Source organism: Odontomachus brunneus, unplaced genomic scaffold, assembly GCF_010583005.1.
Source record: "Odontomachus brunneus isolate Ranch 3 - 2012 unplaced genomic scaffold, Obru_v1 Obru_scaffold_063, whole genome shotgun sequence".
Classification (NCBI taxonomy): domain Eukaryota; kingdom Metazoa; phylum Arthropoda; class Insecta; order Hymenoptera; family Formicidae; genus Odontomachus; species Odontomachus brunneus.
Genome location: NW_022639513.1, coordinates 853,936 through 870,607, shown reverse-complemented (window position 1 = coordinate 870,607; position 16,672 = coordinate 853,936). Strand labels below are relative to the sequence as shown.

The window sequence follows — 16,672 nt, the reverse complement described above, 5'->3', positions numbered from 1 at the left end:
CCCCCCTCCCTGTCTGCTCCCGCCGCGCCGTAAGCTGTAATTGTTTACTCGCCTCCGACTGAAATGTCGCTGCACGCCTCCGGCACGGCGCTGATATTGGTTTCATTATTCACAATTCCTCGTTTGCGCGATCCTCCTAGATTCGACTAGCAAGATTCTTCTAATAATGACGACACATTCCGACAATCGGCGGGAAATCGTTAGTTTTACGGGGTTACCTCATGCGGGACAATGAACGAAGTCACGAGTGTAATCGCCATGTCTGGCCGGGGCGTCGCGCTTTGTGTCCCCTCAAATGAACATTATTACGTCCACGTGGTTTCTGAAGTAACATCCTCACGATCGATCCAATCGCCCCGAATCGAACGCTGCACGGAGAGAATGCTGGAGCTTTTCTTTTTTTCTCTTATCAGTTTCTATCAATTTCTTTTCAACTTCACTGACAACGGAAGAAAAAAGTTTGGTCGAATTAACCTGACAATGAACGGGTCATTCTTGAAGCTGAAGTTTCGGTTGAAGGTAACAGAATTTCCGATTCTTTTCTGAACTAAGTTCGAAAAGTTTTTAATAATAATAATAATTCGGTTTTTGCGTAAGAACCGGAAATTTAGTTCTCTTCGCGTTCAAAACGCGTTCGTCCATTGACTGCTTAATTTAATCCAATTTGTTTTTTTCATATATGTTTCACAGCAATGCTAAAATAAATCAATAGAGTTTATTTTGCTGGGGAACATATAATAAATTTTACTAAGTTGTCTGTAATAAATCTTTTAACAATAGATTTCATTTTCTTGAATATAAAAATAGCATATATAAAATGGAAGTATAATATCATAATAAATATATATATATATAATATATAAATTAATATATAATAACTATATTATATACTAGTGATCAATTATATAATAATTATAATTAATTAATAATATATAATTATAAATTATATAATTATATCATATAATATATATTATATTATATATTAATTATATAATTATATAATTTGTAAGTACATATTATTAATTTATATTATATTATATATTACTATATTATATAATATAATTTATATTATATATTATTGACCAATTATATAACTCTTAAAATTAACACATAATATAATAAATTAATAATATGTAATTATAAATTATACATTATTTATTAACTTCTTAAGTGGCATGTCCGGCAAAATTTGATAGTGAAATATTATATTTTTTTATTTACTTAAAGTAATGTATTTCTTTAACTCATAGCAAATACAAATTAGATACAACTTGCATTTTTATTTATTTTTCAAAATTTTCTTTAAGGAAAACCAATAAAAGTGAGAAAATCTGAATACATTTATTTAATAAAAAAGAATCCCGCTCTGGGCGGAGCCGCGCAGTCATTTTAAGTCACCATTCTGAAGAAGTTAAAATTATATTTATGCTATTAATAAATGCGTATACAACATTATAATGAATTGAGACAGAGAGTGTCGATATGTTTTTCAGTTTAAGAATTTTAATCTTCAGCACAATACTCTCTCCGTGTATCGTTCTCCTTATATGTAGAGTCTATATAATTGCGTAATATATGAATCTCTGCCGAAATGAAGGCGCAGAATGAGAGACGGTAGTCACACGAAAGTAATGGCCAGCCTGAATGAATCTCGGTTACGCTAAAACGGGGAATGTTTGTTTGATTACGTGTGACGGCTTATCGGATAATTGGCGTTCTTAAGTTCTAAACAACTGTAGAGAAAACGCTCGATTTACCCGCAGGGAACGAGCGCGAAGTGGCCGCGCCGCCGTCTAATTGCGGATCGGCGCGGATCTCAGAGACAAAATTCGCTACCTACCTAAATTTATTCGTATCTCCTGCAGCGAAATCGGCCCTCTCGAACGCTGCCACCCTTACGCGCACTTCCTATTGTCATATTATATTCGCTAACGGAAACACGTACGACATGCATCTCACTATCTAAACGTGCCCCTCCCCCTCCCTCCCGCCCCCTAGCCATCCACGGGGGTTTCATACGGAAGAATAACTGCCGATTCGCTCCCCCTAGAGACACGAGTAGTGTTCCACGCGTAGCGCGCGCGCGCGCGCGTGATTAATTAATTATTTAGATTGAACACTTAGATATCGTTCCTATCCTCCTTTCGGCTCGCCGACGGAGAGCTCTACGTCGAGACGCGGCGAATAATCGTTGGCAAATCTCCCGAGAGGAAACACGGAGTCGCTTGTTCGCGCGGCCGCTTGAAGATTCCGGTCGCGAACACGAAGATTTCGGCGATTTCGTTATACAACGCGACCGAGGGGGACTCCGACGACTCCGACGTCGACGCGACGATCGCGAGGTCTACGTGACTCGAACTGCGACCGAATCTCGGTGATATAGGGTGTCTCGAGAGGCAGGACATATTCCGTATTCCGTTATTTGTAGCGGGTGACGTTCAAACAGTGCAAGCAATTTCAGCAAGTAATCTTGGAGGGATCTTCGTCCTCCAGACGCTGGACCGGATTTGTTTGTGGTCAATTCATCGAGCCGCGGGGGTGTAATCGTCAACTTCGATCTCGGAGCTTTAGGATCGTGTTCGTGCATACAGCAACCTATCCACGCGGAAATTTAAGGTCGCGTATTCGTGCATACAGCAATCTATCTACACAGAAATTTTCGCGAAATTTGATTGATATTCAGTTTGCCGAGATAGTTTTCACGCAATCTATGCAATATCGAATTAGGAGTATGTTATTTCGAACATGCGATTCTAAGTCGGAAACTCAAATAGAGACAACATTTGCTGTGTCGCATATTTTCTCTAAAATATACTCTGTGTTTTCAATTTTCTATTAAAATTGAACAAAACATGTGTGAAACATTTTAAGCATTTATATCTTCTAATTATAAATTTTTTTAAATATATAGATATAGTCAAAGTATATTACATTTTTTACACTGTTGAATTCAATAATTGGTATAAAAAGAGATTTCCTATATAATTTCATAAATGTATACCGATCCTAAAGAAATTTGAAAAGATTAAAGGTCAGAGACGGAAAAATTCTACGAATTTCCATAATATTTCTGTTGCATTTGTAGACAGAAAACCTATCTTTGTGGAATGGGAATGCAATTTCCAACTGGTATCAAAAAATTGGGAAAATTTTGAAAAATTTTTATACGAGAAATTTTAATAAATTTCGCCATTATCTCGTTGTTATCTCTGGCAATATTAACGCTTAAATTTAAAACAAAGTTTCTTTTATGAATAAATTTTGGCATTCTGACGGAATCTATGCTGCTTTTGGGGAAATTTTGGGAAAACTTCTATACGGAAACTTTTAGAATTGCGGTTCCCTTTCGTTGTTATTTCTGGCAACATTTTTGTTGGTTTCGCTCTGATTGGTCCTTTTCCTCAAAACACCCCATATATATGTGTGTGTGTGTAAGAAAAACAGAGAAAGAGAGGGAGAGAGTATTCTCGAAAAAAAGAGGTGAGGGCGAATCTCGAGGAAACTTCTCGCGGTACTCGCGCGACATGATTTGCACGAGGTTGCCGCAGCTTCAGCGAGAGTTGCACAACCGTGCCGCATACGTTACTTACTCCACGCGGTCGTTTGACGCGGACACACAAAGGGACTCCGACAAGACCCCCGTCGTCCGTATGTGTTCGCAGCCGTCGTTTCTCTTGCCATGATCCGCGCTCTTATCGACGAGGCACGAGCCGAGCGTCGAAGTATTCCCTCTCCACGATAACGCAATTCGAGAAAACTTTTCCGACGAACAAGTATCGAGAACGTGCAAGGGAGAGGAAGGGGACGAACGGACGAAAGCGGACGTGAGAGCGTTAGCATCATTCAAATATATATATATATATATATATATATATATATATTTCTCTCTCTCGGGGTGCCTGGTCAAAGGGATGCCGGGGGTGCACGCGTCTATCTCGGATATCGGAAAAGTATTTGCGGCGCTATGCCGTCTGAAATCCTCTCCGCGCGATTCGCCCGCGCGACGGGTATTCCGTCATTCTTAATCCTGCCTCCTCCGCCCGCGAATATCGCCGGGATTCGCGCTGTCAAAAGTGCTGCGCGGGAACGCGCGTTCTTATAGAGGCTAAGTACAGCAAAGAGAGATCCCCCACGAGCTCGTTCTCGGATACGCTACGGTCGTCGCGAAGGGTCGTCGAAGCGACGACGCACGTCCCCGAAAAGTCGCGGGGCCAAGGCGAGGGCGGGAGAAAACGCCGAGGAGAACGCATGGCATCGTGCAGGAAGGAAGGAAGGAAGGAAGGAAGGAAGGAAGGAAGGAAGGAAGGAAGGAAGCTCAGCCTGCGGCAGTGCGTGTATTTACACGCGGCGAGTCCTTCTTTCCTTTCGCTCACGTTGCTTCCCGCGCTCCGCGAGAAAGCACTTTTGATTAAAAATCCGACGGAACGAACAACGAAAAAGCGGGGTAACGCGTCGGCAAGCAAGCAGAGAGGGAGGAAGGATGGGAGGGTGGTAGAAGAGAAATCGCCTAATGGGTAATTCATTCTCGGGGGAGGAACAAACGACGAAAGTCGCGGAAAAATATTCGAGCGGCCAACGATCCCAGGGATCTACGGGGAAAACGCTTGGCCTGTGTGCGTGTGAGAAAGAGAAAAAGTGGGAGGGGGAAGGGGAGAGAAAGAGAGAGAAGTCCCGCTCGATCCCGCTCTGCTCCTCGCGATCCGATCCTCTTGGGGTCGTCGGAGTCGAATCACAAATCCCGGCGACGAGATTCGTTCTTTCTACGTGATTACTTTAGACCGGTGCGCGCCGCGGTTCCTCCGAGTCGTAACTCTCCGCTGTCGCGATGTTGATCGAGTGTCCGCGATGAACGCGACGTTGGGTTAATCGTAAGAAGAAATGTTCGATGTCGATGATCGAGCGTCTGTCATCGGCGTCGCGATGTCACGCTTTAACCCCTTGGATGCGATCTTCTCACTCGCGAGATGATTATCGGAGTATTGGGCATTAGTCGATTGCAATTGTCCTTGATTGGAAATAGTCGGTAAATTAATGATGGAAGTTAATCGCGTCGCATGTAAAATCACATAATTTCATTGGTGAAATTCATGAAATTGATTGCAGGGGTCAACTACCATTTTGCGCCAGAGATCAAAATCACCGATTTCTACTAATTTTGACCCTGATTCAAATATGATAAATGTTTCATTGTTATATTATATTAAGGTGATCAAATTTCCCAGCCCTGAATTCGGACACTTCATAAATGTATGAAGCAGGGGGAGGGTGATAAAAAGATCCGAAAATTATTTGACAATCATTGAAAATGGTGGCAAATCGGTGTCCCGAATAGCACTCGAAAAAATTCGAAACAAAGGGTGAAAAATCGGGATCAGTCTGGTCACCTTAGCTGTACGTGTCGAGCAGGGAGGAGATTACTCTGTAATAATGTACCATCCCAGATAGCACAAAATCTTCAGAGAATGTTCTAGAACGTTCTTAAGATGTATGAATATCATTAGAAAGTCTTTAGAACGTCCTTTGAAGATTTGTGCTGTATGGGATAGATACATATCGTAAATATGTCCTGACGACCGCACGTCGTTGTTTTCGGCACTCTAATATTTATCTCCGCATGAGACTCACAGGATACAAGCGAAAGACGTATGGAATACAAAGCGTTGTGTCCATGGCAGTTGCTCGGTATGAAAAGATCGCAGACACGCGCGCTATCAATCACTTACACCAAAAGTTCATTAGCGCGCCGAAAGTGCCAAAGGTGCATGAATGTGAACGCGCCAGTGATGCGAACGAGGTCGCGCGTCTATAACGACGCTATCTCTACGGCGGACGCTCTAACTAGTTGCTCGAGTTACTAATCTTTCTAGACCAATCGCGTTCGTTTCGCACTACGAGGTTGTCATCGTGCTTATTCAATCTAGGCGTTGGTAATGAATCGCGCGAAATGCTCGATCTTTTCGCGCCAAGCAGCAGCCATGGGCACACATCGATCCATATCGCTCCGCGTTTCTCGCGTCTTTTATCCGTTGAAAGTGCGTCTCTCGCGTTAATAAGTCTCGGGAATGTCGAGAATAGCGATGTGCGATCGTCGGGGCGTATCGTGAAGACGTCATTTGTAAGTAATCTTCTCGTTTCTCCTCGCTGTATATGCGGCCGGCTTGTCGCGATGTGTCGCGCCGATGTTCCTGAAGCCTGATCTACAATATGTTCTTTGCTTCCTGCTTCTTTCTCTTTATCTCTTTTTGACTCAAACCTTAAGCTTTAAGCCAGAAAAAGATAGAAGACAAGAAACAGAACGCAAAGAGCATATTGTAGATCAGGCTTTACATTTGCTAAAAACATCGACTCGCTCAAGTAGCAATAGAATCGGGCGATTGTCGGATTTATTGAACGAGAATTAGAAATGCGATGACAATCAGAGAGAAAGAGAGAGATGCGGAATATTCGGGCGATTGCGTCGCTTGTTGGAAAAAGAGATACGGAAAGAGAAGTATCTCATAGAACGTGTTCTTTTCGGCCGCGGCGCCGTTCACATATTAGCTGCGTTCGGTATTGTAAATCGAAGACATCGGATTGCTCTTTCACCTCGAAGATGCATAGAAATGAAAAAGATACGAGATCTCGTATCTCTCTCACTTCTGTACATTTTCGAGGTAAAAGAGCAATCCGACGTCTTTGATTTACAATGCCGAACGCAGCTATTGGCGTATGTTTTCAGCGCGATTCAACAATCGCGCGATCATCTTGATTCTCGATCTTTCTGCATCGAGCAGTCGCTGTGGACACATCGATCGACATCGCTTCGCATTTTACCCGTCTTTAACTCGTTGAAAGTAAGTCTCACGCAGAAATAAGTATCGGGAGTGTCGAGAATAGCGATGTGTGATTGCCGGGGCGTATCGTGAAGACATCATTTGTAAGTAATCTTTTCGTTTCTCCTTGCGGTATATGTAAGGTGACCAGATTTCCCAGCCCTGAATTTGGGACACTTCATAAATATGTGAAGCAGGGGAGAGGGATAAAAAGATCCGAAAACTATAATCATTGAAAATGATGACAAATCGGTGTCCCGAATAGCACTCGAAGAAATTCGGGACAAAGAGTGAAAAATCGAAACGTCTGGTCACCTTAATTATATATAATTCAAAACTGTTTTTTTCTCAAAAACTATTACAAATTGAATGTTTTTATTGTTATTTTCTCGTTAAAAAAGTTCGAATTGTGCGAAAAGTGCACTAAAAGTGCTCGTCGTGAGCAGACAGTTAAAAATTGTTGGTCAGTATTATTATAATCAGTGCATAATCAAGCTCGATTAATAATTAATTTGGCTAGTCAATGAAATTATTTCACTTTACACACTTATTAAAATTATTCGATAAATTATCCGATAAAAGTATCCGATCAGGAAATATCCAATGAGAAATATCGATTTATAATTTTTTGACCGGTTTATTTGATGAAATGTCATTATGATCGGAAGTATTCGATTAAATTTAATCGGGTGTTCTGATCGGATATAAAAATTCATCGATATTTTTATCGAAAATATCCGTTTGTTAATTTCTTATCGAACAATTTCTCTCAATGCGTATGACGGTTGATTCTTTTTCATTATTGACTTGTCGATTACTTTGATCGAAGGTAATTTTAATCGACTGATGCCCAACACTTATGACTATTCAGCATTAATTCTCTATGTCATTTTTTAAACGTACGTCGAGTGAATTACGCGCGTATAATGCGAAGTGCTTGGAAAAGAATGCATTCGAAGAGAATGATGCAATGAAAATTGATTACGTTGTACGGTTTTCACTTGAATCTTTGTCTCGAATGTCGAAAGAATCACCGCGGCTTAATATTAACGTCTTAATAACGCGCTTAACGAGCTTCATTAACATTAACGAGTTTTAACGCACGCTCTTCTGCCTCATGACCGTAAGAGAAAAGCAATTGGTCCCGTACTTGCGAAATGATCGGACATCGGAAATTTTTCGGCGAGAACGTCGATCACATATATATACACATATGCAGGGCGTTTCTGGACTTCTCAGAAAAACTTCTGGAGTGAGTTCTTCGTATCGCAATAATCAAAAAAGTTCATACGAACCTATGTCCGGAAATGCATGGGATGAAAGTTGTCACTGAAAAAGATTAGATTCAACAATATTTTGAGTTAACTGAATCTCCCATAGAAATTTTCTTTGGATCCAATTGATATCCAATTCTTGAAATAATTAAAAGTTCTGTTTTCTGGAATGTAATTGGAATCTTCACTGCGATCTCTCAAAAATATAATGGGTTCAAATTAGAAAATCTACGAAAATTTGGATTATAAATGTAAAGTTTATTTGGGAATGTTTAGGAAACTTCCATACACACGAGCATTACCGACTGAAAAAAGCGTGAGTCCCATAGATTTTCTGTTTCGATTCTAGACAGAGAACTTATGTTTGGGGGACAAGAAGAGGATTTCCAATTTGTATCGTAAAATAGAATAATTAATTTTGGAACAAATTTGGAGATTGTAATCGGAATCTGTGCTGAAAATCTGGGAAGAAAATTTTGAGAAATTGCTAAGAAGGATCTGACCAATATCAAATCACAAGTAAAAGATCCTAGGAGAGTTACGAGTGGTTTCACAAGCTTCAAGAATACAAAAATAGGATGTCGCTGTCCATGATCCGACGTGGCATTGCCTGCATTCAATCAGACGGTGGACGATGCTTTGAGCATTTCTTGCAAACTATAACTTGATATTGGTCAGATTTTGTCAATTTCAATTTTTGTCGTTAAATCTGATCTTTCAGTGTGTGATATCTCTCATGTCACGCATTCTCCGACACAAGTCATCTCTATGAAATCTCTCTTTATTCTGACGTGAAGAATTCGTTCTAGAAGTTTATCAAAGGAATTTAGACGCACTCTGTATACACATATATAGGGGAACCTGGGGCATAACGGGACCACGGGGCATAATGAGATATGGTCGATAACTTTTTACAAAGATGCTGCCGTGTAATGAAATGTTTTGCAATTATTACTGTTAGATGTCTCTTGTCGCGTATTGTTATCAGTTGTATGTTACTTCTAGCTGAAAGGTGCCACAAATTGTTTAATGCATTTGCTGCGCTTTCCGCAACTGCGTTGCAATTTGTTTGGTACATTTGCACAAAATAAACAGTGATAAGATTCTTCTTTTTGTTACCGTATGTATAACGATTATTAGACGATCTTTTCTCGACATTTTAATTAAATATCTGTGCAAATATCAACTACCTATGATATTTTGTACTACATAATACAAACTTATATATTTCGGGATATAACAAGATTATGCCATTTTACTCTTAAGATAAATAATGCAATGTTAAGTTGCTTATCATGTATTCCGAAAAACTGATACCAAAAATTAAGACTAAAGATTAAGACTAAACAATAATTATTATTAATATTTTAACAAGAAAAGAGTCTAGTTTTATCGTCTTATAAGAAAAATGTTATTAATAAGTAATTATAAGTAACTAAACGTGCAATAATACATTTTTATATATATTACATGATAATTTAATGAGTCATTTTTAAAAACTTTTTAAAATCAATGATTGGGAAATAAACAAATTTTGCGTATTCCATTTTGCCCCGCGTGGCATGAAATATAATAAATATAATGATAATGAAGTTAATTCACGCTTTCAAAACGATAATTTTGTCCTTTCAAACTAGTCTTTCACAATAAAACTTTGTGTTCCTCTTATAGCGGATAGGCCGAAGAATATTTTGGTGCAAAACCAAGTTGAGATTTCTTTATTTTCGATATGTTTAAATCGAAACTTGTTTAAATCTTAGAGCGTTATGGCCCGGGTCCCCCTACGTTCATTAACCCAAGGCGAGCAACGCAATCGTAGACAACAGCGTGCATAACGCGCGCAAACAGCGGGTCTTCTCGCGTACGAACGACGGGATTATTCGCGCGGCATCCAAAGTGTTAAATCACGTTAATTTGTCGAGACAGATGAGCCGCTCGAGCAGTTAGCGATCGCGTCTCAAGATCGATCGTCCACCTAATTCACTACTGCCAGGACTTGAAGAGGAAGCTCGACGAGAGGAGGCCGACGAGAGTCGCCCATCCGACGAGGAGATCGAGTGCGCCCCTTCTGGTTCCGGTCGCGCCGCCGTTCATGCAAGTTTCCCGAATGCTGACGATCTTCAGGCTACGGCGGCCCAGCAGATTGTGAACGCCTCGTTTGTCGCTCTTCTGCAGAGTATGCTCCCGCGACAGTAGGAGCGAGTAGAGCTGAATGTTCCCGGGATTCCGGGAACAGAAAGTCAACACCATGTCCGAGGCCACAGCCTTCATTACGTGCACGGTTCCCACGAACTGGTTGTAGTTCTTCTCCGCCAGGGTACCTGCCAATTAAATCAGCAGCTGGTTAAAAAGCGCGCCGCCACGTCACAGCTTGTGCAGAGCCTGCTAACAAATTTCCGCTTTTCGAATCCATCGAGCAGAATCTCTCGCGCGAATGGAAGCTCGTACAAGAAAGGAGAAATGAACGTGTCATCGATGTCGACGGCGCGTTTATCTTCATTTTGGCCCGGTGCTCTTTGTGTTTTCTCTCTTTTCTGTATTTTTTTTTTTTTTTATGAAATACACGAATATTCTCATATATGCGCGAGAAATAGACGGAAATTCTCGAAATGAATGTCTGCATTTTATTTAACATCGATATTTCCAATAAAAAATATAAGTTGGTCCTGTCAATGTCCTGTCGCGCAAGATATTGGACGCGATGATTTGAATTTAACCTTTTCCAAGTAATACACGTCAATTTTTATCTTCATCTTTTGCACTTAGATTCAGGCCCGATTCAGGAACAAAAGATGATAATTTATGCTAAGAAAAATAATTTAATATTGTTTAGATCACTTGTATAAGATGTTATACTTTAAACGATATAAGAAAGTATTGTACAATATCTTGCAAACACAACGCATTTTTGAAAAAAATTTTCAAACAAAAGTTGTTTGATTTTAAGGGATATAATGAAAGATGATGATCTTTAATTAACCTTGAGAGTCTTCCCTAAAGTCACGATAAGGTCGCTTGAAATTATTTGAATATTGAGCTATTTATTTAACATAAATTATCATCTTTCAGATTCCTGAATCAGATCCCAAAAGATGAAAAAAATTAGCGTGCAAATATCACTTGCAAAAGATTATTTTCAAGAAGGAAGATGAAATTGTTCGACGGCGTAATGTTTATGATAAACAGTTGTCAGACTTCCAACTGTTCAATCACTCGCTATGTCGAAACGATTCTTTATCTCGCGAACAACATTCTTAATATTAATTATTTCCCTTTACCAATGATCGGCGTAATAATATCGCCGCTTCTCGTTAATTTACATATAAAAACGTAGTTAAACGTAAACTGCGTATAAGAAATTAAATCTATATCTATAGAGAACCAATGAAAAGAGCTAACAAATACACACATCGCAAATTGAATTTATTTACCGCATATTTAGTGCATCAAACTTGAATTGAACATTGAAGTAATCAGTGGAAATCAGCATAGCAGTAAACGTGTGTTAAATTCTCTGGACCTTATAAAAAACTTTAAGCAAAAGATGCTGCATTAGCCAGAATTCAAACTTAGATTTCTCTTTAGCTGCTGTGTCGGGCACAATCCCGCACAGTGGGGTCAAATAAAATTTCATGTCTTAAAATAATCTCGAAATTTGAATGCCGATTTCGATGCTTTTTTTTTCAAATAAAAACTAATGAAACTTAGAACAACTTTATAGAGTCAGATTTTTGTCTTCTGCTTTCCTTCTTCTAAATAAGACATAAAGAAGAGGAAGTTGGATTTTTACTTAATTTAATTGTTTTTATTTACTAAAATTAGGTATTATTTCAATTACATTCGTTTGTTAAGTTAAAGTAAGATTTAGTGAGACTATGTCAGTCTATATGACATTTTACAAGCTTACAATCAAGGTTTAAACATATAATTTCAATATCAATATCTGTATGTGCCTGATGTTAAATTAGGTGAGATGTGAATAGGAATACAACGATAATTTGATAATATCGAAATATTTCGATATTAATTATTAATGACCATTAAAATATTATTCGATATTAAATATTAACAAGATATCGCATATCTTGCATACCTTGTTCAAATCTTGATTATAAGCTTGTAAAATATCATACAGACATAGTCTCACTAAATCTTACTTTAACTTAACAAACGAAATTAATTGAAATAATACCTAATTTTAGTAAATATGAAATAAGATATGAAATGAGTTATTTAATAATTGATTTAAAAATAATTTTCATCTTCTTTATGTCTGACTTGGAAGAAGAGAAACGCAAGACAAAAATCTAGCTCAACAAAGTTATCCAGAATTTCATTAGCTTTTATTAAAAAAAAAGTTTTGAAATTGGTTCATATTTCGAAGCTGTAGCCTATTTTGAAACATAAAATTTCATTTGACTTTACTACGCACCGTACCAGTGCAGCTACCGAGGCTTTAACAATGTTCCACGTAACACTATTGTACAGTGTTCGACGATATGTAAGGAAATATTGTTGCACATGTAGGTTAGGTCAAATTGATGAAAAAAAATGCTGTATCATTTTTAACCGATTTCAAAAAAGGAAATTCTCAGTTTATTCTGTATGTAGGTTTGTTTGTATATTTCCTCATAACTCTCTAGAACCGTTAAAAATATTCAGATGGAACTTGTTCAATATGTTGTCTACGTGGTTTTTAAATTAAAATTAATATCATTTTCCTCGTGTTTTTTCAGATAATCTGTAGTAACTAGGTAATTCCATTACTTTTTTGAAAATCCGAAAATATCTAGAGATATAAGACGAAATTTTTAATTTTAACCAAGCCCAAAAAAGAGAAAACTTTTGAAAAATGACTCTAAAACATATTTTTTAGTAAATAATTGAAAAATACGAAATAAAAACTTGGAAAAAATAAACTACCTACAAAAATGTCAAAAGGCGTCAGAAGTATAAAATAATGTTGTACCAATATCCTTATGTGTCTATATAATCCTATCCTAATATTTTAACGAAATTAGAAGTTGATGCAAAAAAAGACAAACTAAATAAATAACTAAGTGAGTAACTAACTACATATAACTATAAGGAAATAAATAATAAAAGATGGTATAATTATTGATTCAATGAGTCAAATTTTCGCGCTAACTTCTAATATCTTTAGTTAGAATATTAGAATAGGATTGTATAGGTATATATAAGAATTTTAATTCAAAATTATCTCATACTTTTTAGGAATTTCTGAAGTTCTTGTAAATAATTACGTAAATTTTTAAGTTCTTAGTAGAAGAAGATTAGGAAATAATCACGCGTGATTGTTTTGCCAATATTTCTTAATTAATAACTTAAAAATATATGTGATTCTTTGCAGAATGGTAGAGTACTTTTTTGTTTAGTTTGACTTAAACAACATGTGTACGAGTGTTTTCCCATCTATCGTCAGGAACTCCGCATAAGTGACAGAATCTAACAACGCTATTCTCTCTTCAGGTAGTATGTTGTAAACAAAGAAAGATGTTGAAAAGACTTTGAATGTAAACAACCAGTAAGAAATATAGGCTAGTAAATAGTTTTTTTAATTTATGTCATTTTTTATTTGTATGTTTTTAAATCATTATTCGTTTTGGTTAATGTGGGCTCGATGTGTTGTTTTGTTCGTTTGCACTTTTACATTTAAAGAGGGGGAGGGGGCGGGGAGGAGGGAAAGGAGTGGTACATTGTACGATGGACTCCTCTGAGTCGAGTTAATCTTCTTACGGTATTTGTAAAACGATCAAATAGTCCCGGCGAGTACGAGTGTAACGATAAAAGCTGATGTGAGTGGCACGAAATTAAAAAGAAAGTCAAGCGTTTCCTCTAGAAATTCTCGCGGTGAGTAACAAATAGCGCGCGATATACCATTGTATTTGTAGTATCATTTATCACGGGCCTGGCACTTTTATCCGAACGCATTTAATGGACTAAGTCGCGGCTTTGACAAATGTAAGTTTCAACCACTTCGCCGGACCTTCCACCCACAGTGGGGTACAAAGCTCAAGCCGTGCGAGGAAACGTGTGTTTAATCTACGCAAAATAACTAATGGCTTCTGACCGGGATAGTCGATCGCACGAACTTGGGAGCTCGTTTTTCGTAATGTTAAAACCTCCTCCTCCATTCCATCGGACGGATGGAATCCTACATAAAACTTCGTGGTATCTAATCGGGATCTCGTTCGTTTTTCTAAAAAAAAGTTATAGACTCCACTTGAAAATATTATGGAAAATCAAGTTGAACTATTTCAAACATATGAACCTAAGTAAAAAAAAAGACAGATATTTGATTTGCTAAATGTTTTTCCTAAGATACTTTTTAACTTTTCAATTTTACATCAGAATTAAACAAAACATTAAAAAACACTAAGTATTTGCACTTCATAATCAGAAATATTTGAAAAGTGTGAGAGATTCTCAATTAGATCATCTACTTTAAGATAGATTTTGATAAGCTGACTAAGAGTTGCGCCGCGAAAATCTTGAGAAATTTCTATGCGGGATGTCCTTCCTCACGAGAGAGACTAACTCAATTTAATTGAAAATAATTGGGATCGCGGCGATTCGACGACTATTTTGCTCGTTGGCGCAATTCGCGACGATTCGACGATCGCCCGTGGAAAGGCGCGAGTGTGCCGGCGCGAGCATACCGTGGAAATATGTAATATCACGTCTCATTACGTAGTTGAGAAAGCACTTAACGTTATGAAGGGAAATATACGGAGACGAGACAGCACGAAGAGCACATGTACGATCTATATGTGTAGCGATCGCGAGCGACGCGTATGCCTTCCGTATTCACGGTACCATCGCCGTCGGATGCCGGAGATATTTCAACGGGAATAGCACTTTAATACCTTTTAACGTTTAGAAGCGGCCGCATTTTCAAATCGACACGGGAGCGCTCCATTTCCACGACCGATCGCGTTGCGTGGCGCGAGTTCTCGGCAACTTTCGGACATCGGAAGATCGCTACTCGACGAGGGTTTTTACCTCGCAGAAGCACGCGAAGAAAGAATCATCGTAGACCCGGGAAATCTCCCGACATATGTGTGTGTGTGGGAGAGACGTCGGATTGAGTATCGTCTCGACAGCCGCAAATTACGTTGCGTGAAGATTACGAATTCCATCGCGAAAAACTGCCGGCGGATCTTCCTTTTTAGTGTCCAAAGTACGGCAGCTGCACCCTGATGAGATTCCCCGGCCGAAGTCAGGGGAAGTTAAATTTGGTGAGAGGAAGATGTCGGGGAAAGTTTCCATTCCGCCGTCTATAAAACGGCAAAAACATTTTCGTGGCGAGTCACGGGAGTCCTAGCGCTTCCGATTCGCGGAGCGGCTAATCTACGAAATTGATTTAACTTTCCGTAATAAAGTCGCTTACGTCGTGCCGATGAAGAAGCGAGCGTTTGTCGCGCTTACGTTATTTCGCACATACAGTTGCACGTACAGTCGATTGCAGAGCGATTTATTACGGAGACATTTCTTCACTGAAGGAAAAGAAGGATTCCGATGAAAGAAGGATTTCGTAACAAGTACCAAAATTTAGTAGTTCTTGTTCAATTATTCAGTCAAATAATGCGGGCCAAACATAAAGTAATAATTAAGAAATAATTTAGTTATGTAAAGCAAATGTACAGTTCTCAAAATTAAGATGTAGTTACTTCAGCTATAACATTTCAGCTGATCAAACTAGATTCTAGAAGTTTAATACCAAGTCTTGGCAGAAGATGAGATATTTATTAACTTACTAAAGCTCATTTTATTTACTCATTTAAGTTACTTATTTATGCCCGAGATGAAAACTGTTTATGCATTTTTTTTATTTTATTCGAAAAATCTCATCGCACTTTAAACTATTTCAAAACTACTTGGAGACAGATGTTAAACATATTTAGTAGCTGTTATTAAAATCTTTAATTTATTTGACTGTGATTAAAAGTCCTAAATGTGACTAAAAGTCATATATCAAATCTACTATGTATTTGGTTATTGTTATCATATTTGATATTAGTTTAACCGAATTTTTACTTTAACTCTGCAACTAAATACATTTAGTAATAATTGCCGGTCTTTTTTTCAATATAAGCAAAAAATGGAAAATCGTGTCTCGCGATCTAACAAATTGCCAAAGCATTTATAGCTTCGTGCAGCACGAGCGAATATAATTTCCATCGGTGCAATACTTCCGCCACGGAGTCGCAACGCCAGGGAATATTATTACGGAAGCCCAAGACGTTTTCGGTTCTTGCTTTTTGGTTTTCGGATTAATGCACTCCGGTGGACGGACTGAAGCGAACTTCTCGGAAGCCTCGGTCCGTATTACGTCTTCGTCCACTCGCGCCCTTGTACGGATTCCGAGTTTGCCGTTGGCTGGCGGCGAAGAATAGCGAGGACAAGCCGCGTAGAACGGAACGGAGGGACTGCCGAGTAAGACGAAGGGAGGGACGGATAGAGGAGACTCGAGGAGTCGGCCGAAAAGAAATTAAAAAGAGCAGACGGCCGTGAGACTTTTGAAAAATTATTTTCCGCGCCGGCGGGCGCGTCCTCCCTCCCCCT

General features: G+C 38.6%; 1 protein-coding gene and 1 long non-coding RNA gene across 3 annotated transcripts in view; one reads left to right on the top strand and one right to left on the bottom strand.

Moving 5' to 3' along the window:
- Window positions 1-16,672, top strand: part of LOC116846307 — a 160,222-nt gene that overhangs the window by 26,150 nt on the left and 117,400 nt on the right. The window contains exon 4 of one of the 2 annotated variants that reach the window (XR_004378448.1): window positions 10,013-10,699. The exons of the other annotated variant lie outside the window; for it this stretch is intronic. This is a non-coding gene — a long non-coding RNA (uncharacterized LOC116846307). Of the gene's footprint in view, window positions 1-10,012; window positions 10,700-16,672 lie in introns of those variants that run through there. 2 annotated transcript variants of the gene reach the window in all.
- The window catches only part of LOC116846304, a 101,151-nt gene continuing 94,509 nt past the window's right edge, over window positions 10,031-16,672 (bottom strand). Inside the window, exon 3 of the mRNA XM_032819967.1 lies at window positions 10,031-10,407. Within this exon, the coding sequence (XP_032675858.1) occupies window positions 10,070-10,407 (338 nt within the window). The 3' untranslated portion in view covers window positions 10,031-10,069. The remainder of the gene's footprint in view (window positions 10,408-16,672) is intronic.